This window comes from Perissodus microlepis, chromosome 8 (assembly GCF_051167445.1).
Source record: "Perissodus microlepis isolate ML-2025 ecotype Zambia chromosome 8, ASM5116744v1, whole genome shotgun sequence".
In the NCBI taxonomy this organism is placed as follows: Eukaryota; Metazoa; Chordata; class Actinopteri; order Cichliformes; family Cichlidae; genus Perissodus; species Perissodus microlepis.
In genome coordinates, this window is record NC_140468.1 from 1,433,218 (window position 1) to 1,455,636 (window position 22,419).

At 42.0% G+C, this 22,419-nt stretch overlaps 2 protein-coding genes and 1 long non-coding RNA gene across 9 annotated transcripts in view; all 3 read left to right on the forward strand.

Annotated features, from left to right (window-relative positions):
• Positions 1-9,530, forward strand: part of tcerg1l (transcription elongation regulator 1 like) — a 101,891-nt gene extending 92,361 nt beyond the window's left edge. For all 3 annotated transcript variants that reach the window (XM_084936958.1, XM_084936959.1, XM_084936957.1), the window contains 2 exons: positions 85-203; positions 6,488-9,530. In XM_084936958.1, coding sequence (XP_084793084.1) covers positions 85-203; positions 6,488-6,644 — 276 coding nt within the window. In that variant the 3' untranslated portion in view covers positions 6,645-9,530. The remainder of the gene's footprint in view (positions 1-84; positions 204-6,487) is intronic.
• A 7,567-nt stretch (positions 9,531-17,097) lies between these two features.
• On the forward strand, positions 17,098-20,042 carry LOC146381000 (uncharacterized). The gene is made up of 4 exons (XR_014801231.1): positions 17,098-19,128; positions 19,247-19,321; positions 19,434-19,530; positions 19,852-20,042. It is a non-coding gene; the product is annotated as an uncharacterized LOC146381000 (long non-coding RNA).
• A 1,721-nt stretch (positions 20,043-21,763) lies between these two features.
• jakmip3 (Janus kinase and microtubule interacting protein 3) overlaps positions 21,764-22,419 on the forward strand; it is a 40,095-nt gene continuing 39,439 nt past the window's right edge. For all 5 annotated transcript variants that reach the window (XR_014800974.1, XM_084936960.1, XM_084936961.1 and 2 more), the window contains exon 1: positions 21,764-22,120. The gene's annotated coding sequence lies outside the window, so the exon portion shown is untranslated. The remainder of the gene's footprint in view (positions 22,121-22,419) is intronic.

The following is a 22,419-nucleotide window of genomic DNA, read 5'->3' on the forward strand; positions in this document are numbered from 1 at the left end:
AAATGAAAGATTGCATGAAAATGTTAGAAATGAAAGTAATGTCATGATGTCACGATGACATCAGTGTTACCTGTATGCGTCCAGGTGTTTGATCAGTTTGTGAAGAGCAGGATGAAGGATGAGTACAAAGAGAAGAAGAGTAAATTGCAGAAAGCCAGAGAAGAGTTCAAACAGCTGCTGGAGGAAGCAAAGATCACCAGCAGGTATTCCTCATTCATTATTCAGAGAAGCACTCTTAATTATTCAGCTATGTTCCTGTAAAATATGACCTCACCTCGACTGGCAGCTGTTTATCGACCAGTCACTGGGACAAACTGAAGATGCAGATGAGGTATTTCTACCAGAATAAAATTCATCGGAGAATGATTCATTAGCACCAAGAATTAGAGAACTAGGCTAATTCAGCTCCGTTTGTACAATTCAAGTATTTATCAGATTTTGCATTTTATAACAACAAATACAAGAACCAAAAGCAAGAAGCAAGCAAACAAACAAAAACAACAAAAAATAAAAATTATCTGCAAAAGTTGTCACCTTTCCCAAATTTTTCCGTAGACAGAAAGCTCCACTCCGCCCTATCAAAAGCCTTCTGTGCATCTAAAGATATAGCCAATACAGGATTTGTTATTTCTATTCAGCCACAGCAGGTGTAGTAATGTCATATTATCGTAAGCAGATCTATTCTTGATAAACCCTACTTGATCTTTATGGATAATTTGTGGTAGTACAAGCCTTGTTACTAAATCCTTGTCGCCTTTTGGGATTAGTGATATCACTGCCTGATTAAAACTTGCAGGGAGCCGTCCATATTCAAAAGCTTCATGTAATACTTCAGTTAAAAGTGGACATAGCAAGTCTATAAATCTGTGATAAAACTCTGCTGGGAAGCCATCTATTCCCGGTGACCAGCTTTCATTGCATGGATACCTTCCTTACATCTACCTCAGTTAGGAGAGTTTCCAATTTGTCCCTACCCTCTTGTGAAATTTTTATTTATTTTCCTTTTTATCAAAGAATGCATTTAGCCGATCCGTACTTGATCAAATATTTTAAAAATCATGTTGATCTCTGAAGAGGATGTAACTAATTTAGCATCGTTTTCATTGCTGTAATAACATTCTGATTGTTCATTTGCTTAAGTTGTCTTGCTAATAGCCTCCCTGTCTTCTCACCATTCTCATAAAAATTAGTTTTAAGATGAAAGTGGGCATATTCTCCTTTTTTGTTATAAATTTCATGAAGGATATACTTAAACTGACAAATCTCCGAGATCCAGTTCCGGGTCGCTGCTCTTTTTCTAACTTTAATGCTCTTTTTGTTGTTGTATTTCGCCGTCTACTCGGTATATTTGTATTCTTTTCCTTTTCCTCATTTTTGTGATTTTTTCGGACTTGTTTCCAACACTTCGACTTGACCCCAAGGCTCGCCTACACCAGGGACTCCATCATCCAGCTGCGGATGCAGCTGCAGCCCAGCCTCCGACTTTTCCGCTCGGCGGAGAAGATCATAAAACAGCACATCGTAAGAGCAACTGACCCCCTGATGGACTCACTCCAGTTTGCTTACCATGCACGCAGAGGTGTAGATGACGCAAAAATCTTCATCTTGGACTCCATCCACAAACATCTGGAGCTCCTGACTCCTCCCCCAGACTTCTGTTTGCTGATTTGTCATCAGCGTTCAACACTCTGCAGCCTCATATCCTGGCCTCTAAACTTTCCACCTGATTCCACCTGGATGATCAGCTAATCCTGTGGATATTGGCCTTTTTGACCAACAGGACTCAGAAAGTTTGGGGCAACAACTCTCTTTCTTCTCTCCGTTCCACCTCCACTGGCTCCCCCCAGGGCTGTGTGCTCTCCCCCCTGCTCTTCATCCTCTACACCGATGACTGCAGATCCACACAGCCCAACTGTCACCTGGTGAAATATGCTGACGACACAGTTCTCGTGTCACTGCTGTCAGGCCCTCACAGCACCACGGGCCCGCTCTGCAGGAGTTTGTAGAGTGGTGTGACAGCTCCAAGAACGTGAGCAAAACCAAAGAGATGGTGGTGACCTTCTCCAGCAGGCAGAGGGATCTGGCTGCTTCAGTTACCACCATCATCCACAGGAAGCCAGTGGAGGTAGTTGAGGAGCACAAATACCTGGGAACCATCTTCGGCAACCTCCTGAATTTCTCTGCCAACACAGAGGAGAATCTCAGGAGGTGCCACCAACGGCTACACCTCCTTTGGAGTCAGCACACCCATCATGATGACTTTTTACTACGCCTTCCTGGAAAGCATCATGACCTCCATCACCTGCTGGTTCCACTCCCTCAGCCTTCATACAGGAACAGACTGCAGCACACGGCATCAGTGTGCTCTAAATCATTGGCCTGTCAGAACTGTGGCACAGGTTTTCAGCCAACAGGCCCTCAGACAGGCAGCCAAAATCATCAACGACCCCTCTCACATTCCTCACCCCGCATTTCAACGGCTCCCCTCTGGGCGACGCCTCCACTGCATTTCCTGCAGGACTGAGAGGAGGAGGAGCGCCACCTTTGTCCCCAAAGCAGCTCTGCTTTTTAACTCCAGCAGATAAGAACATTTCCCCCACCAGAAACAGAAACTACTCTCTTCTTATACTACCGACACTTTACTCACTTACAGTTATTTATTCACCTTTCAGTCACTTTAATTTTAAAACTGTATTAACTGTATATTCTGTGTATTTATTATCTCACTCTTATTGCCTGTTCTTATTGTCCTTATCTTCAACGTTATGCTGCTCTGTTGTTGGTTAATTGGGGATAAATAAAGTCTTTCTGATTCTGATTCCGATCTCTTTCAATTTATTGTCATCAAATTTTTCTGCTACTTTTTTTCCCCATCTTACCTGTATTTTCCTCCAAAATTTGTATCTTTTCCTTATTTTCTTTGTTTTTCTTAGAACACTAACCTATACACTTTCTATGAATAAATGCCTTCAAAGCATCCCGTGCAGTGGCCAGCTTGTCCGTAGATCCAACTTTCACCTCTAAAAGATATCTTATATCCTCTTTTAGGGTTGACACAAATTTTTCGTCCTGCAATATGCTTGCGTTTAGTCTCCATCTACCCGTTCTGTTCTTTTCAACATTTAGATTTATGTGCAATTCTACCGGGGTGGTCTGTTAAAGCGATCACACCTATCTTATAGTTTATTACTAAATTAACACATGATTTAGAAATTTAAAAATAATTTACTCGGGAATATCATTTATGTGAATGAGAATAAAAGGTGTATTTTCTTTCCATAGTGTGAACAACCCTCCAAATATCTACCACATTGAGATCTTCTTTTAAAGCATCTAACGCTGTCTCTGTTCTAGAGCTTGAGGTTGCATTAATGACACTTCTCTCAATGTATTCGTCCATCACGTTATTAAGCCTAACAAGATCTGGACCTTTATGTTCCGCCACATCTTGTTAACCTCATCTATAAAATTAGGTTCATCCCTGTTTGGGGCGTAAATATTGCACAGAACAACCTGAACTCCATTAATGAGAGCCTGCAGAGCCAACACTCGCCCATCCTTATCCCAGCTTTCCTGCAGTAACACAAAGTTTAGTCTTTTATGAATAACAGTCACGACACCGCAACTCTTGCTTGATACTGAGTTATGAAATACTTTCCCAACCCAATCCATTTTTAATTTCAATGCTTCACTTGAGGTAGCTAAGCACTTTTTTTCTTTTGACTGGTGTGCCGCAGCCATTTATATTCCATGACACAATATTAGCATCCATATTCCCCATGACTATGCCATCGTGGAGTATCTATAAGCCTTAAATCTTCAGCCCATAACCATTAAACATTTGATGACAACCCTGCTTGAACCAGGACACAAATTTAAACAAGAACAGTACTTCACCTATACAATCTCTACCAAAATAAATAATAAAAAATAACAAACATAACAAACGAAATAGCGCTGTCCAAAAAAGGAACATGACGAAAACCCTGTGGGCAAAACCATCTCTGGTCCGTGATGGTCCCCTGGACAGGGATCTCCTCTCCTCCTGCTGTCCTGGCGATGCCTCGGTGAGCCCTCCCCGTCTTAAAAAATTATTAATGATGCTCTCCCATCCACGTAGTTTAGCTTGCTGGCCCCTTACTCCACCACATCTCGGAAGTTCTCACACACGAATTTCTCTGCCTCCTCAACGCTGTCGAAGCTCTGCTGACCTTTCCATGTTAATCAAAGTTTTGCTGGATGTGCCAGGGTGTGCTTTATCTGATGCTGCCATAACTTCTTCATCCTCTGTGCCGCTCGCTCCACGGTCATATCTTCATAAAATGACAAGCGGCAGTTCTCCCACATTACGCCTTCCTTCTGCTTAGTGGTCATGAGAACTTTTTGTCGTGCGGTGTAACAGAGAAATCTCACCAGCACGGTTCGAGGTGGTTGACCAGGTCCCAATCGCGATCTCGTACTTCAGTGGCATCTTTCCAGCTCATATTCTTCCCCTGTAGACCCAGGCCATCAGTGAGTATCTTCACCACGTAGTCATTTATGCTGCCACCACTTTCCAGACCCTCCTTCAGACCGATAAGCCGAATGTTCTTTCTGCGGTTTCTGTTTTCCCGGTCATCTACTCGGGCCCATAGTTGTTCAAGCTTTTTAAGATTTTTGCCATCATCTTCTGTCATCCATATGTGGATTGCACTTATAGCGTTTTTAAATTCCATCGTGTCTGACTCGATGTGAGATACATCGGCCGCAACACCGGTTAGGATAGCTCCAAGCTTAGTCATTTCGGTGAACAAACTACTTATGTCCATCTTTTTTCCTTCTTCTTGGCTAGCAGGGCTAACATTAGCACTGCTAGCATTAGTTTCCCCCACTGCAACCGTGGAGATTTGAGTTTACACGATCCTGTAGCTATATCTCTCAATAAATTCAAGCACGCTGACCTAGCAAGTTACAGCAGTCCAGAAATGTATTATTTGAGAGCATCTAAATTTTTTGAAACTAATGTAAGGTTGATGGGGGTCAGAGACTCTCTATGGCACAGCCATTCCCGAACGCTCTATCACGTGACTCCCCAGAAACAGAACATTAACCAAACATGAAAACCAACTAATTGAAAACCAGAAACACTAGGAAAAGCATAAACACTTGATACATGGGAAGGTTGACAGACGATCTGACAGTGAACAGAGGGAGATAGAGGACTTAAATACACGGAAGGCTAACGAGGGAAGTGGAAACACAGCTGACACAAATGAACATGATGCCACAGGGGAAGAAAAATAAATACACTGAACATTGACCATGAGACCGTCAAAATAAAACAGGAAATAAGCAGACTAAGACACTCAGACTTAAGAAGGGAACAGGGAAGTGGAAATGGGAGACATGGACATAACTATGGAACATATACATAGGGTATGACGGGGGTTGGGGAAAGCACACATGACAGATGGAATCAGACACAAGGGGGAACACAGCACACAGGAATGAATTTTGTTCACTCAAATTTAGCTTTTCTTCGCTCAAAATAAATTTCTACTCAAAATACAACACTTGCACCTGTAAAAATTTTTTACGCGCGCTCAAATTTCTTTTACGAGCGCTCAGAATAGTGGCACAAAAATAACGCCATAAACACACAGTATATATACACGGAAGGAGACGAGGAATGGCAAAACAGGAGGAGCAGCTGATGCTAATTAATATGACGAGACAAGAGACACAGGGCTTCAATGTAAAACAGGAAATATACACTGACAAAACTCAGAGACACGATACTGACCGAGAACGGAAACTAAAACCAAAGAACTAGAACGTCTTAACCTGAATACGTAATCAGAATAAACTAGAACATAAGATCATAATAATAAACAAAATGCTGGGACAAATGACCCAGGACCATAACAGTTTCTGGGTGTGAGCTACTTCTTCTTTCGGACGGTGGTACATGTCATGCAGGGGCCTGTACTTTCGTGATGCTCTTGTTCTTGCTCCTCTTCTTTCTCAGGTTTCTGCTGCCTGAGGTAATCACTAAGCACACTGTGGTTCTGACACAACTATCTACAAGCTACACACGTCACATCAGTTGAATGTCTTAACACAGCTATACTGAAATGTATAAATAATCTCTGGGCACATGAAGGACATAATGATCATAAACCCTGTGAGACGTATTCACCATAGAGCTGGCGGGATACAGCACTAAGAGTCACTTTCCCCAGAATCCTTCAAGTTTCATGTTTTAAAGTTTTACTCTTGCCATAACGTAAATGATTTAAAGCATCTAAAATTTATTAAGCAATTTATACATTCAGCTCAGTTTAATGCTTTTGGTTCCTCGTTCCTTATCGAGGTTCTCTTATTTTCAGTTAAAATAAAATAATTTTTCATGTAGTTTAATGAGCCAAAAAAAAGGCTGCCATCAGAATTACTGTTTCCACCTCTCATATCAAAATATGAATATTCCTGTTTTGTTTTTCTTCTCCAGAACAACTTTTAAGGAGTTTTGTGTTCGTTATCGGGATGACCAGCGATTCAGCACTCTCACCAGGAAGAAGGAACAGGAAGTACTCTTTAGCCATTACATCACAGCCTTAAAGAAACGAGAGAAAGAGAACAGAACCAGACTGAGGAAGATGAGATGAGAACATGTCTGAGAAAGAACCTTACAGAACCATCTACAACATTTATAGAACCCTTTTAGGTCCTTCCAAATCTTCAGAAAACCTTCCGGGAACGCCTGTCTCACTGCACTCATGCCTCCTGATTCCTGGATTTAGGCTCATGTTTTGTTTAACAAAGTGAACCGGGACTATCAAACTGTCTGTGGTTTTGTTGGACAAACCTGAATGGGACCAGAACCATCATTCTCAGTAGATTCTCATGGTTCTAGACTTTGTAAATTGTCAGGTCATTATGAACCTGAACCAACATTAGACCATTTTCTAGGGTGAACTGCACTTCGTCATCTGGATCTGCTGGACTGGATCTAATTCATAGTCTCATTCATAACTGACAGAAACGAAAACCAGAGCACAAAAACAAATGTTCATGTGTCTGACTGTTTCTTTGTCCTGTAAAGACTATTCATTCAAACTTTATCAACACCGCAGCTTCCTAGACTTAAAAATGGACCATAATAACAGGTTAAAAACAATAACAAGTAGATAAAAGACCATAAACAAAGAGATTAGTGAGTAAACACATTTTAAACCAGAAGGGCACTCTGAGGGCAGATAACTGTGTAAAGACAAATACTGAACTAATCTACAGACAAACTCAGAAAAGCCAAACTTCATTTGTGTAATCTGAGAAACAAACAAAAAAACCCAAAAAGGAATGAATACACGAGCTCTTTAGAGGCTCTACCTCCTCTGTAAAGGTAAGCATGAATGTAAAAACAATGAGAATAGTGAGCCACAATCCTCTGACCTTTCATATGCAAAGGGAAAAAGGTGGGAAAGATATGATAACATCAAGCTTGCAAATATCAGCGAGTTTAGTCAGGTGCTGATAATGCTGGGCATACACTGTGCGATTTTTTTTTGGCCCGAGTTTCGCCTTCATCGTGTGTCGTGCATCGTGTAGTATACGTGGGGTAACGAGAAGCGATTAACACCTCACGACCAGCTCCCGATCATCAATCGCTTGGTCGTAAGAAAATCAAACCTGTTTGAAATCCCGTCGGCCGTGGAGAGGGCGTCACCGCAGCCTCTCACACTGCGCACACGCAAACACAGAAATGAAAGTGAAAAGACGCAGCACGGCAGTGCAGCCTGTGATCTGGACACAAGCGATGGAGGCACAACTTGTAAAACTTTGGCTCATCCGAGCCTTTTCGATGTGGCCTCACAAAATTATCACGACCACAACAACCGTGAAAATAGTTGGATTTACATGCTGCTCAATCACAGCTGCCTGATCATGTTTTTCATTAGCAATTTAGCAAAGATGATGGTGGTTGTGTGTCATAACCTTCATGTTATGGACGCACAGTGTGAGCACTCAGGTTGCATCAGAGCATCAGGCCGTATAGTGTGAGACTCTGCATTGTGACCTATGAACTTCTCACCCCTGCGAGTCAATCGTGCAGTTTGAGCAGAAGCTGAATAACACGAATGAAAAAATTGCACAGTGTGTGCCCAGCTTAAGTGGAGTGCTTCCAGGAAACAGACTCAGCAACCCTGAGGACTTGGTGTCAGGTACCACAAGGAACCTTAGAGGTCTGTCACGTCCAGGCCCATGGAGTCCTGCTGTGCAGTGTGCTGGTCTTTGGATTCTTGGTCTGTAGAGTCCACAATTTATGGAGTCCAGGGCTGCGAAGCCCATGTCTATGAAATTAATGTTTATGGAGTCTACGTCTATGAAGATCTGACCTTGGTGGCTCTCAGCTTTTGCACTTGTTTTTAATAGTGTGTTTTCTGTTCAGTGTGTGTTTACAGTGTGATCCTTTAACTTCAGTTTGTGTTTGATTCCTGGAAACAAACCTATAGACCCCATTAAGAAATCTGACTTTTACAAGTTTTCCAGAAATTCTCATCTGCTGTAGAAAATGGCAAACTAGGAGACTTGGCAGTTTGATTGGCCATTCGATGTACTCTGGGAGTTGTAGGGGATGTTGGTGTAGCTCCTTCAGTTTCTCAAAATACCGCCTGATTACTAACCGAGATTGAAATGATCAAGGGCTCAAAATGTCATAAACAGGAAGTGACAACCCTTCTCAACTGATCACATGATGTTAAACTGCGTTTTGGGACTTTTTGCCACTGACTTGAAGTCTTCCAGACTCTCTACTCACACAGTAGAAGAAACACAACAATGATCAATGGGGTTTTTTTTAAGGCGGTATGATTAATAAAATTGTTATTAATAAATTTACACTGTAAGATTAAAAAAACATTCTGCATTCCTCTAACATCTTTATTTCTGGCAAAATCAGTTCTTTCTTACAAATCTTTGTATACATTTTTACATTTTTTCAGGGTTCTTGTCGTTACTTGATACTTATTGTCACAGCACTATAAACTGTACGTAATTTTCTGTCTGTAAAAGTGCTGAATTACAAAAATGTCTGTGTGAATCCCTCATGGTGATCTGATGTCACCGTCTTAGCAACAACAAACTTCAACAAACATCTGAGAGCAGAGACCCCAGAAACAGGAACAGGAAGCACCTGCTCACACTGTTGGCCCCGAGGACTTGGCCAGCAGAAAGACAGTCCCTCAACCACCACATGTGCACCTGACTCACCTGTCCCTTCTGAACAGTTTCACCTGACCCAGCTTCATTTATAAAGTGTGCTACTGTTTGTGGTCAACAAACAAACAAACAAAACCCATTTGGTGTAATCCCTGCCCTCACCAATGGGCACGGTGAGCTGTCGTCGGGCAGGCTTTGTGTCACGATGTCCTGATTGGGTGTTTTGTTTTTTTGTCTTCTCATTGGATGTCTGTGTTGAAATGATCTGTGTGTTCTAATGTTTCATTGGCTGTTGGTCCTGCCGTGTTTTAAATTAAACTGTCAAAACTAAACTGCTGTGTTCTTTATGATGATATTGCATTTCTATTTCAGGTGAAATCTCGGCCCAGACCCGCACTAAAGTGTGGGGTTAAAGTCTTCAGTTTAACTTGAGCTGAAGGTCGGAGAACATGAGCTAAATTTGACAAATATTCACTTCCTGTTTCTAGGGTATGCCAGCTGTTCCTTCCTCCAAAATCTGACATGACATTATTTGGATGATGTACAGGGTGGGCCATTTATATGGATACACCGTAATAACATGGGAATGGTTGGTGATATTAAAGTCCTGCTTGTGGCACATTAGTATATGTGAGGGGGCAAACTCCTCAAGATGGGTGGTGACCATGGTGGCCATTTAGAAGTCGGCCATCTTGGATACAACTTTTGCTTTTTCAATAGGAAGAGGGCCATGTGACACATCAAACTTATTGGTAATGTCACAAGAAAAACAATGGTGTGCTTGGTTTCAACGTAACTTTATTCTTTCATGAGTTATTTACAAGTTTCTCTTTGTTCACAGCCATTGACATGTCAATGGCTGTTGGTCCATTCTTCATCAATGGAAACCTCAAGGCCACTGGATATTTGAAATTGCTACATGATGATGTGTTTCCCTCTTTAGGCACTGAAGCTGGCACGTTCCCTGAGTTTTTCCAGCAAGATGGTGCACCACCACATTATGGGTGCCAGGTCCGAGCATTCCTAGATGAACAGTTTCCTGGAAAGTGGATTGGTCGTCGTGGGCCAGTTGAATGGCCCCCAAGGTCTCCCAATCTGACCCCCTTAGACTTTTGTCTTTGGGGTCATCTGAAGGCAATTGTCTATGGTGTGAAGATACGAGATGTGCAGCACCTGAAACTACGGATACTGGATGCCTGTGCTGGCATTTCTCCTGCGGTTTTGCTATCAGTGTGTGAAGAGTGGGAGAAGAGGGTTGCATTGACAATCCAACACAATGGGCAGCACATTAAACACATTTTATAAGTGTTCAGAAACTTGCAAATAACTCATGACAGAATAAAGTTACGTTGAAACCAAGCACACCATTGTTTTTCCTGTGACATTACCAATAAGTTTGATGTGTCACACGACCCTCTTCCTATTGAAAGAACAAAAGTTGTATCCAAGATGGCCGACTTCTACATGGCCACCATGGTCACCGCCCATCTTGAGGAGTTTGCCCCCTCACATATACTAATGTGCCACAAACAGGACTTTAATATCACCAACCATTCCCATGTTATTACGGTGTATCCATATAAATGGCCCACCCTGTATATCAATGAAAGCCCCCCAAAAATCTGAACATATGGAATTTTTTTAAACCATAAACAGCAGCACAAAGCAAATGTAAGAAAAAAACAAATACATTTGATTGTTTTATAAAAAGAAATATTTATTTTTCTTTATTTTTTAAGTTGCTTTCACGAACACATTTTTCTTTCTTTGTGTGTGCATGTGTTCCTGCCTGGATGTGCACATTTGAGAAGAAATGTCCATGATTTTCATAATATCCATATCCCCAATAGGCCAGCAAAGTGCACCATGATGAGACCTGGAAACCAGATTTTCAGGGCCGAGTACAACAACCTCAGTTTGATCTGAATGAAGAAGCAGAAAGTTAGCGGCCATCCAGGTCTTTATGTCTTTAAGACATTCCTGCAGTTTAACTCATTGGTGTGTGTTATCTGGCTTCATGGACAGATAGAGCTGGGTGTCATCTGCATAGCAGTGAAAATGTATGCTATGTCTTCTAATGATGCCGCCTAAGGGAAGCATGTATAATGTAAACAGAATTGGTCCTAGCACTGAACCCTGTGGAACTCCATAATTAACCTCAGTGTGTGAAGAGGACTCTCCATTTACATGCACAAACTGGAGTCTATTAGATAGATATGATACAAACCACTGCAGCGCAGTACCTGTAATACCTACAGCATGTTCTAATCGCTCTAATAGGATATTATGGTCGACAGTATCGAACGCTGCACTGAGGTCTAGCAGGACAAGCACAGAGATGAGTCCACTGTCAGAGGCCATAAGAAGATCATTTGTAACCTTCACTAAAGCTGTTTCTGTGCTGTGATGAGCTCTGAAACCTGACTGAAACTCTTCAAATAAACCATTCCTCTGCAGATGATCTGTTAGCTGTTTGACAACTACTCTTTCAAGGATGTTTGATATAAAGGAAGGTTGGAGATTGGCCTATAATTAGCTAAGACTGCTGGGTCTAGAGATGCTTTTTGAGTAAAGGTTTAACCACAGCCAGCTTGAAGGCCTGTGGTACATAGCTGATTATTAGAGATAGTTGATCATATTTAAGATCGAAGAATTAATTAATGGCAGGACTTCTTTGAGCAGTTTTGTAGGAATGGGGTCTAAAAGACACGTTGATGGTTTGGAGGAAGTAATTATTGAAGTTAACTCAGAAAGATCAATTGGAGAAAAAGAGTCTAACTTAACATCAATGGTACTAAGAGTAGCTGTAGATAATATGACATCTGTGGGATGATTATTGGTATTTTTTTTCTCTAATGATTAAAATGTTATTTGTGAAGAAGTTCATGAAGTCATTACTAGTTAACGTTAAAGGGATGGTTGGCTCAACAGAGCTCTGACTGTTTGTCAGCCTGGCTACAGTGCTGAAGAGAAACCTGGGGTTGTTCTTATTTTCTTCAATCAGTGATGAATAGTAAGATGTTCTGGCTTTGCGGAGGGCTTTCTTATAAAGCAGCAAACTATTTCTCCAGGCTAAATGATGATCCTCTAAATTTGTGACACGCCATTTCCTCTCCAGCTTACGAGTCATCTGCTTTAGGCTACGTGTTTGAGAATTATACCACGGAGTCAGGTACTTCTGATTAGAGACCTTAGTTTTCACAGGAGCTACAGTATCCAGAGTCGTACGTAGTGAGGAGGTGAAATTATTAACAAGATGATCGACCTCTGTTGGGGTAGCGTTCAGATAGCTGCTCTGCTCTGTGTTGGTACAGGGCATTGAAGATGATAACAGTGGGTGCAGCCAAAGATGGAGGAAAGCTTTCAAGCCAAAAGTGCTGAGCTGGTGAGCAGAGTCATAGTACATAGAAATATGTGTCTGTGGTGTTTTGAGCAACTGGCAGACAGTTGGTATGTTGGTATATAAGATAGCCGTTCGCAGTGGACACAGATGCTTCTTGTACTCCTCTTTCAAACCTGTCCTCTCTGTCCAACATGTGAACATTTGCATCCTTAAAGCAGTGACCTTTGTCCTTTAGTACAGCCGGGTCTTGTCCCGTGGAGGTGGCTCTTCTATGTTGTGCGTTTATAAAGTGGCTGTTTGGTGTCTCCAGTGTAGAGGTCTGAGCACTCCTCCCTACACTGTACAGCTACGCTACATTGTTGAGGTTGTGTTTGGGATGAACCAGTTTGTGTCTGAGTGTGTGGCTGGGTACACTGGGATGTCGTGCTTGGAGAAGACTCTCCTGAGTTTCTCTGATTAACCTGCCACATGAGGGATGATAGTTGTTCTGTTTGTCCTTCTGATCCTCTCTAGTTGGTGTCTGACCGTCTTTCCTGTGCATCTTTGTTGATTTGATGAAAGCCCAGCTGGGATAACCACATGTTTATGAGCTTTCTTTACATGTGTGTTCCTTTTCTTTCCCTTAAATAGGGAGCATTTTCTGCCCGGTGGTGTAGGGTCCTGATTCCTCCAGTGGTTAAATGGTAAATGGCCTGTATTTGTATAGCGCTTTACTAGTCCCTAAGGACCCCAAAGCGCTTTACACATTCATTCATTCGCACACACATTCACACACTGGTGATGGCAGCTACATTGTAGCCACAGCCACCCTGGGGCGCACTGACAGAGGCGAGGCTGCCGGACACTGGCGCCACCGGGCCCCCTGACCACCACCAGTAGGCAGCGGGTGAAGTGTCTTGCCCAAGGACACAACGACCGAGACCTTCCAAGCCGGGGCTCGAACCGGCAACCTTCCGATTACAAGGCGAACTCCCAACGCCACAATCGCCCGGGTGGTGGGAGTCAAAGAGGAGGTACTGGTCCGTGTGTGTGGGCTTCAGGTAAACTTTACTGTTAACATTTCCATTCTCCCCAGTGTGCACACTACAGTCCAAAAACAGCAAATTGTTATCTTTGTGTCTTCCTGGTGAACTTTATGTTTCTATCCACTGAGCTGATGTGAACCATGAAGGTGTCTACTTCTTGGGTTTTAATTTTGTTCCAGGTTTCTTCCACATATCTGTACCAGTGGCTAGGTGCTAGAGAGTTGTTTGAGAGTTTGTGCTTGGGATGAACCAGTTTTTGTTTCACAGTGTTGCTGGGTTGGAAGTGCACTGGGATGTCATGTTTCAAAAACTTGAAGTCCAGTCATCTTCTTTTCAAGCTCTTTAGACTACCATGAATAAGAACCTCCACAGAGATGTGGAGGAGTTCCTGTCTATGTTCTCCCTTGGTTCTTCAGCTTTCCTCCACAGTCCAGACACATGCCTGATAGATTAATTTGTGTTTCCATATTGGCCATAGATGTGAATGATTGTTCCTCTCTTTGTGCTAACCCTCAGATCACCTGTGGAGGTGACCCCACCTCTCTTCCTGTGACAGCTAAACGTACCCTAAATTGGTTAAGCTGTAAAGAAAATGGATGGCAAAAACACACCAGCGGGTCGAGACAGCCGTCTCCCTCTCTAAGTAATCACTATCATCCAGCTGCTCTTTGTCTGTTACTATGGCAACCTGAGATCATGGCAGAGGAAACAATTATGGGCTGTTAGACACACACACAGTGCGGCAGTGTATGTGTGAGAACATCCACATGTGGTCAGCCAGATGTAGTATTGAGCAGGTCAAAGAAATCAGGAAACAAAGCCCAGCCTTGACATTTTTGTCCTGCCTTGTTCACACATGATGTGGCCCAACTATCATCACATCTCACGGCTGTGGCACAGCTGAAGACCTGGCGGTGAGAACATGGTCATCACAAACATGATTTCTGAGTGGCGACAGCCTCAGTACTGACACAAAGAACAGGTCTGAGTCTGAGACGCTGCGGGCTGATATACAGTCACTGACCTGAGTCCAGCTGGCCTCTTTCTTTTCCTTCTCCTCCACCTCACACCTGTCAAACCAGTTTGACCGCAAAGGTGTACTTTCTGCTTGTTGTGTCCAGGTGAGACAGGTGACATTGTCTATGTGCTGAGCTGTTTTAAAGATAGTGTAGCTCCTAAATTAGATAACTCCTGGTTATTGCCCACTCTTACTACACTATTACTGCATTAAACCAAAGTCCTAGTTATTTTGAGGCATCATCTATATTACCTTTAATAAAGGACATAACGCCTGTATGTAAAGAATCACCAGAAAAGTCTTCCACAGATTTAAGGCCACATCGCTGCTGAACTTTGGTGCAGCACTGACACCTGCTGCTTTTTTGACGTGGCAGCAGCAGAACATTAAAACAGCTCATTTATTCAAATTTTTAACTTTTTGTTTTTCTGGTAAAAATTTGCAAAGTCCAATTGTATCAAACATTGATATTTTTATTAACCCTTCAGAGCCCATAAACCCCAGAGGTAATAAAAGAAATCCCCCCTGAGATTTCAGATATTTGTCTTTGTCAGCAGGTGGTTTCTGCCTATCTAGTATTGACCATAACAAGAATTTAGAGGAAAAGGGGGTGGGACTCATTTCAGTTCAATTTTATTTATATAGCGCCAAATCACAACAACAGTCACCTCAAGGTGATTTATATTGTAAGGTCGACCCTACAATAATGCATATAGAGAAAACCCCAACAATCATATGACCCCCTATGAGCAAGCACTTTGGCGACAGTGGGAAGGAAAAACTCCCTTGTAACAGGAAGAAACCTCCGGCAGAACCAGGCTCAGGGAGGGGCGGGGCCATCTGCTGTGATTGGTTGGGGTGAGAGAAGGAAGACAGGATAAAGACATGCTGTGGAAGAGAGACAGAGATTAATAACAAGTATGATTCAGTGCAGAGAGGTCTGTTAACACATAGTGAGTGAAGAAGAAACACCCAGTGCATCATGGGAATCCCCGGCAGCCTACGTCTATTGCAGCATAACTAAGGGAGGATTCAGGGTCACCTGGTCCAGCCCTAACTATATGCTTTAGCAAAAAGGAAAGTTTGAAGCCTAATCTTAAAAGTAGAGATAGTGTCTGTCTCCTGAATCCAAACTGGAAGCTGGTTCCACAGAAGAGGGGCCTGAAAACTGAAGGCTCTGCCTCCCATTCTACTTTTAAATACTCTAGGAACAACAAGTAGGCCTGCAGAGCGAGAGCGAAGTGCTCTAATAGGGTGATATGGTACTACAAGGTCATTAAGATAAGAAGAATAAGCCCTCACTAACCTAGGACAGCATACTAGCTGTCATTGATCTTCATAAAAAAGAAACAGCTCCATGCCCCCTGTTGAGCCACACACTGCAATAACCTGAACTAGTAATGACTATATGAATTTTTCTACAAATAAAATTTTAACCATTAGAGGAAAAAAGTATTTACAGCGGTCCCACAAATCTATAATTAAGTGCAACAACTTTAATGATTTTAATAATCCATCCATTATCTTTGGCTTAAATGAAATTAGGTCATGGTGGTAGCTGGAATACCCTGCTTCTCCCCAACACATCCCAGCTCCTCCTGAGGGATACTGGGGCTCTCACAGGTCAGATGAGAAATGGAATCTCTCTGGTGGGTTCTCGTCTACCCCGGGGTTTTTTCCTGGAACACATCCACGCGTTACTTGTAACGTGTTACTGTAATCTGATTACTTTTTTCAGGTAACGAGTAAAGTAAGGGATTACTATTGCAAAAACGGTAATTAGATTACCGTTACTTTCCTGTAGGAACGCTGCGTTATTGCGTTACTAAAACCGTGATTTTTTTGCGAGAATGTCTCATGACAGTGACGTAAGCGAGTGCGACGTTGGTGACAACAGCTGTGTGCAGATCAACAATGGATCATATATCGAGTGCGGAGAGAGTATGAGCGTGCAGCGTTTAAAGCGTGGAAGTACTGACCTTACTTTGAGTTTGATTCCATAAAAAGTGACAAAAACATTAGCGTCCGTTGTGCGTGGGAAGAAAACTTCTTTTTACAGCGAAAAAAACCCCTAAACTTCCGAGCAAGCACCGAGTAGCTACGACGTAATGGGAAACTCACAGAGAAACTCGCGGATTTTTCCACTGACCGCTGCGGCACACCTGCACCAGGGTAAACCTCCGCCTGCCCCACTCCTGCTTTACAGGTGAAAATAGAGCAACAGGACCGCTGAGTCTTTGACTTTATTTATTTTCTGCTGTGTTTTACTTGCATCTATTTGAAAGACTGAGTGTAAACACACAAAAAAAATATTTTATTTTATGTGCTGGAATGTGCAGAAAATAGGTTTAAATGTTAAACAAATTTCTTCCAGTCAGAGAATGGTGCATATAATTAAATGTTTGCTTGATGCATAAAGTTAAAAGACTAAAACTAATAAAACAAGTTTTAAAAAGAGACTTTTTCATTTGATTACATTTTGTATGATGGATTATGCAGAAAAAGTAGAATTGGGCTGAAAGATCTATCACTTTATCACCTGTTCAGGTTGTAAATCGTGTTTTTAAAAAGTAACTAAGTAATTAATTACTTTTGAAAATAAGTAATCAGTAAAGTAACGGGATTACTTTTTTGGGGAAGTAATCGGTAATTAGTTACTGATTACTTTTTTCAAGTAACTTGACCAACGCTGCTGGCTACAGGTTTTGTTTTCTTTCTTCCCCCCTCCCTCTCCCTCGCTTCTCTCTGCCTGGGTGGAGCTCATTACAGGGTCTCGCTCTTGGCCCACGCACCTGTGTGATTGTCATCACCTGCTGCTGATCTGGCTGATTCCCCAGCTACTATTTAAGGCAGTGGCACGGAGCAGCTCACCGCTGGAACGTTGAGTGGTGGTGACTGAGCTGAAGTGGAAGCGTGTGTGGGGATTACCCCCTTCTCCCTGGACCCCCTCCCAACTCACTGTACATATATAGCACTGAGGTGTTCCATATTGTAAATAAACTGTCTTCGTTTGTGTGCAAAGAACTCTGTATGCGCTTGAGTCCGTCCAGTAGCCACGACAGCTTTGCCTTCTGGCTCACCTCTGTCTTCATCACTACAGTCCGGTACAATGCCTTCATTACTCTGCACCAATGTGCTGGTCCAACTCCAAAAGGTTTAAGGCTTCTCCTTCACTTGAGCCAACTTCTCTACCCCAACCCATAGGAAGCTTTTGACTGTTTTCCAGCCAATAATCATGGTATCAGTCTTGGAGGTTCCAACCTCAGCCCAGTCAATATACACTCTCCAAGTCTACAAATCAAATGTAGGCTGAATGGTCGAAGTCTCATCATCCTTCCATCCATCCTGGAAGGGTGAAGATCTGGACCACTGTTCCACAGCCAGGTCAGAACCTGCATTTCTACTACCACATCCAGTTTTCAGCAGTTGGCTGGATCTTCTTTCCCTGCAGTCTGGAATAAACTTTTCCCAGGAGACTGAGCAGAGCCATGCCCCAGTAATTGAAGCACACCCTCCGGCCCACCTTTTCAAAAATGGGAATCGCAGCCCTGATCTACCATTCTACAGGCACCAGATGAAATCAAACATAAACATAAAAGAGGCATTACAGTGTTAATACTTACATGCTGATCGCCCTTTTTTGCCAACCAAATGCTTCAAGCTGCCCCCTGGCCTGGCTCACTGAGAGTTCTGGTTTCGCCAAGGTTCAGCTGTGTGGCAGGTAAGGCAGGACTCAAACCCAGCACTTGGAAACCTAGGGGTTTTCAATTTGGGGTGAAGTTAAGCAGCTTGAACAGATTCATTCTTTCTCTTCTATTAATCTCTCTAGTGCAGGGGTCGGCAACCTTTCTGATGACGAGTGCATCTAAAATTTCCTCAGAAGTCAATGTGCCATATGAATTTAATAACACTATATTAACAGTTACACACTATAAACAACAACTTAGAATTACATTTGTTCGCAGATGTTGGCAGCTATCAGCGAATAGTTATCAGCTATTTTGAAACAAAAATAGACACTTTTTCTCCAAAACAAGAACATAACAACAAATGAACTGTGCAACAGAAAATACAAATGCTATTTATGGTCTCCTCACAACAGTGATAAGAAAAATAAACTGGGCCAATATGGCATGTTTGTTAATACAGGGATACACATGTTAATGTGATCTCTGGTCTCCCACTCAGAGACACAGGTCTCCGAGTGTCCAGCATTCAGACGAGACTTACAAATGTGTGCAATATGATCCAGAAATGTAAAGTTGTCTCTACAAATGTGCACGAGTGTGTTACATTTGAAGCTTTGACCGCACCCACTTCCATTTATAAACACGTGAAAGAGTCGCCTGAGACCGAATGATCACGTGACACGCCCACCTGGCTTTACGTTTCCGTGACTTTAATAATGAATGTTTCCTACCTGGAGCTTATCTTGAACCTATCTTGAATATCATGTTTTTCCTCTTTTTATTAACATTGTGCTTCTTTCTTTTTTTTTCATTTTCTCATTTCAGATCGGTAAAGTACAATCCATCCATAAACAAGTAAGATACTCATGTCTTAAAATTGTTAGTTTTAACCATTTTAAAAACTAACAACTTAGGGCAAAATAAGCAAAAAAAACACAATGCAGTGCAATACTAATGTTTTGTTGTCTTTTAGACCAAATCCCTTATACAGTTACAGACTCTGATGATGAGCAACCTCCAAAATAAAGTTTCCTCAGGAAAGTACCAGGTAATAATGTAATGTTTAGTGTGTGTGTGTATATATGTGTGTGTGTGAGAACAGGAACCTTTGTAGACGAGTTGTGTGTAATCTTTAATTTTTTAAACATTTTTCTAAACAGCCTCAGCCGCTCTGCAGTCTGCCCCCAACATGATGCTCCGGGCAGCTATGCGACCTCCCCAGCAAATAGTCTCCGTTCAGTGCCTTCTCTAACGACGGTATGCTTTGAAACAATGAGCTGCATCACAATTTCATTGTAATCTCAACTTCAAAACACTAATTTATGCTGTTGAATGTCATCATATTTTGCTTGTTTAGATTTCTGAGGCAAGTTCTAAAATGTTGTACTTTGACATTTTGCATAGGATTTCATTTATGTTAAAAGGCTAAATTGTAAACAGTTTTAACAGATTGAACTACTCAAACCTAAATGCCAAATGTGAAGCCATTATGGATAGTTATATATATTTTTTGTCATCACAATGCTTATCCAGTTTATCACAAGCCAGTATTCTTTGTGTTATTGTTCTTTTCAACAGATGCAGCCTTCCAAAAGCTTATAATCATGGTGACAGAGCTGATCAGAGACGTCGGGGACCTCGGTGAGGACTTCAGAGCCTCCGTTAATCCTGCAGCACTGAACCTGTTGATGCTGGGGTATTGCCTCTGGATTAGCCTTTGCACAACATAGATGAGATGAACAACTCTGCAATGACTGGAGGCAAATGAAGCAATGGTCAGTTCTTAAAGGTTATGTGATTATTTTTAACCCAGAAGTTTAAAAATTGTCAAATTTGGTTAAACTGCTTAAAAATGTCGTCAAGCAACTTAAAGAAGTCCAGATGCTTCTCTTTCCAAGCTCCTTAGACTGCTTAAAAATGGCCTTGTCCTGTATGTTCTGCTTGAATATACAACAGCAGGCTGTCATTGGAAGATCTAACAAACAGGAATAGAAATGCATTTCACTGCAAATAGTTTGGTTTATTTTTTTTACCTCTAGAAAATTAGGCTTTGAGCTTTTCAGCTAATGGGCTCTTTGGGAATCAAAGTGAGGCAGCAGTTTGCTGATTTCTGCCTTGTGACTTTCATATTAATGAGCCTAGTAGTTTAGATGCTTTCTCCCTGCTGAAGACAATTGACAAGAGGTTATTCATATTTAAGCTCTAATTTGGCCTTTTTTTTCTTCTTTTTCTGTTTGTTTGTGTCCTAGATGGCCTGACTCGGCACGTGGGGGTAAACGCTGTTTCTGAGTTTGCCTTCGCCCGAGCAGAGCAGAAATGTCTCCTCTACGCTCCAGATCAGATGGGTGGTGCAGAATGGTCGATATTCAGCCCGATCCCTGAGCAAACTTAAAAAAAAAAAAAAATGTGACTTGTAACCAATACATGTAACACAACTTTTTAAAAATATAATAAATTACTTTGTTATTGATACAGAGATGTCTTTTCTTTCTTTCTTTTTTTTTTGCATATAATGGGTTTCCTGTTTGTGGATCATACACAATTGTCTTTTTTGCAGGTTTAAGTATTGCTGGTAATTTGCAGCAGTTTAGTATTGATAGAAATGCCTATGTACTGTTTTTTAAGTACTGATTTTTAATCATGATTTTATTGTTTCAATAGTAACTAAGGGTGCAAAGTGATGGAAAATCAACATCAGAGTTCAGTGATTCAGTATCAGACTCTAACATTGTTTCAACATTAACAGTGTTTGACAATTTGACGTTAAAACAATGTCAGCGTTCAACATTGATTCAATATCAAATTCTGATGTTTCAACATTAACAGAGGGTGCAAAAGTGACGTTACATCAATATCAGATTGATTCAATAGAATTGCCTGATATTGATTTAACATTGTTTCAATGGATATTTTCTATCTGGGATTGTTCCCTCATCCACCTGCTGTCCTCTGTGGAAGCTCTGCTATAGCCACCACCAAGAAACTGAGTTATTTTTACACATCTGCCAGCATCTGGGCAATCCACCACTTTTCATTGTTTATACCGTTCCCAACGACAAAAAAAACTATCGGCCCATAAAAATGAAAAATCACCATCAGGGTGATTGCTTGATGGCCAGTCGAGCTATGGTTAGCTATGGTTAGAGCCCACTCCTATCATATTTTTCAGTAATTAACACTTCAATAGTAAATATGAACAAGTCATCTTTATGAACCAGCTGTCGTCTTTATTCATTTTCTCCCACTTCCTGTTCTGATCTTTATTCTGCAAACCTGTGTCCAGTTTGCTCATCACCTGTGTGTGTCAAATCACAGTTTTCACGTTGTTCCTGTTTCATGATCATTTTTTATCATGAAGACAAAAGCCAGCCTTTCATTAGCCATGTGGAGATGAGGAGCAGCAAGAAGAAACAGTGAGGTGTGGTGGAGGTGAGTGACCAGCAGAGGGAGACATAACTCAGAGGGCTCAGCTTCCAGAGTGAGGGATGCTGGGAGGAGGAAGAGGAGGAGGTGACACCAGCAGAGGCTGCAGAGATGCTAACAGCTCAGACACACAAACACACTCTGGCAGGAGCTAACTGCTAACACACGCAGAGAGACAGACACACACACACACACACACAGGCAGAGAGACAGACACACACACACACACACACAGGCAGAGAGACACACACACACACACACACAGGCAGACAGGTAAAGGCAGGCTGAAGCTGGCAGCACACACACTTTGACACACACTGAACTAGCTGCTGTTAGCATGCTGTGGAGAGAAGGCTAATCTACTGACACACACACACACACACACACGCAAAGCAATGCAGTGTCCAGGGCTTTCAATTGGACGGTGAGTGATTTATCAGTTAGACCCTTAGGTGTGTGTGTGTGTGTGTGTTAATATGTTGATGACAACTGCTATGTGCTGCTGCTGTTGCCATGGAAACAGTCATGTATTTGTTCTGTCAGAGAAGTCACCTGTCAGACATCGAACATGTGATCAGTGCCAGGTGAGTAAGAAGGTGTGTAGCTGTGCAGCCACAGTTGCAGAGTACCACTACCTCTGTGTGCTGCTTGGTACAGCAGTATGCAGCTGCGCTACCACACTGAAGTATAGTTCTCCTTTGCCGGTGAAGATCTGTAACCTGC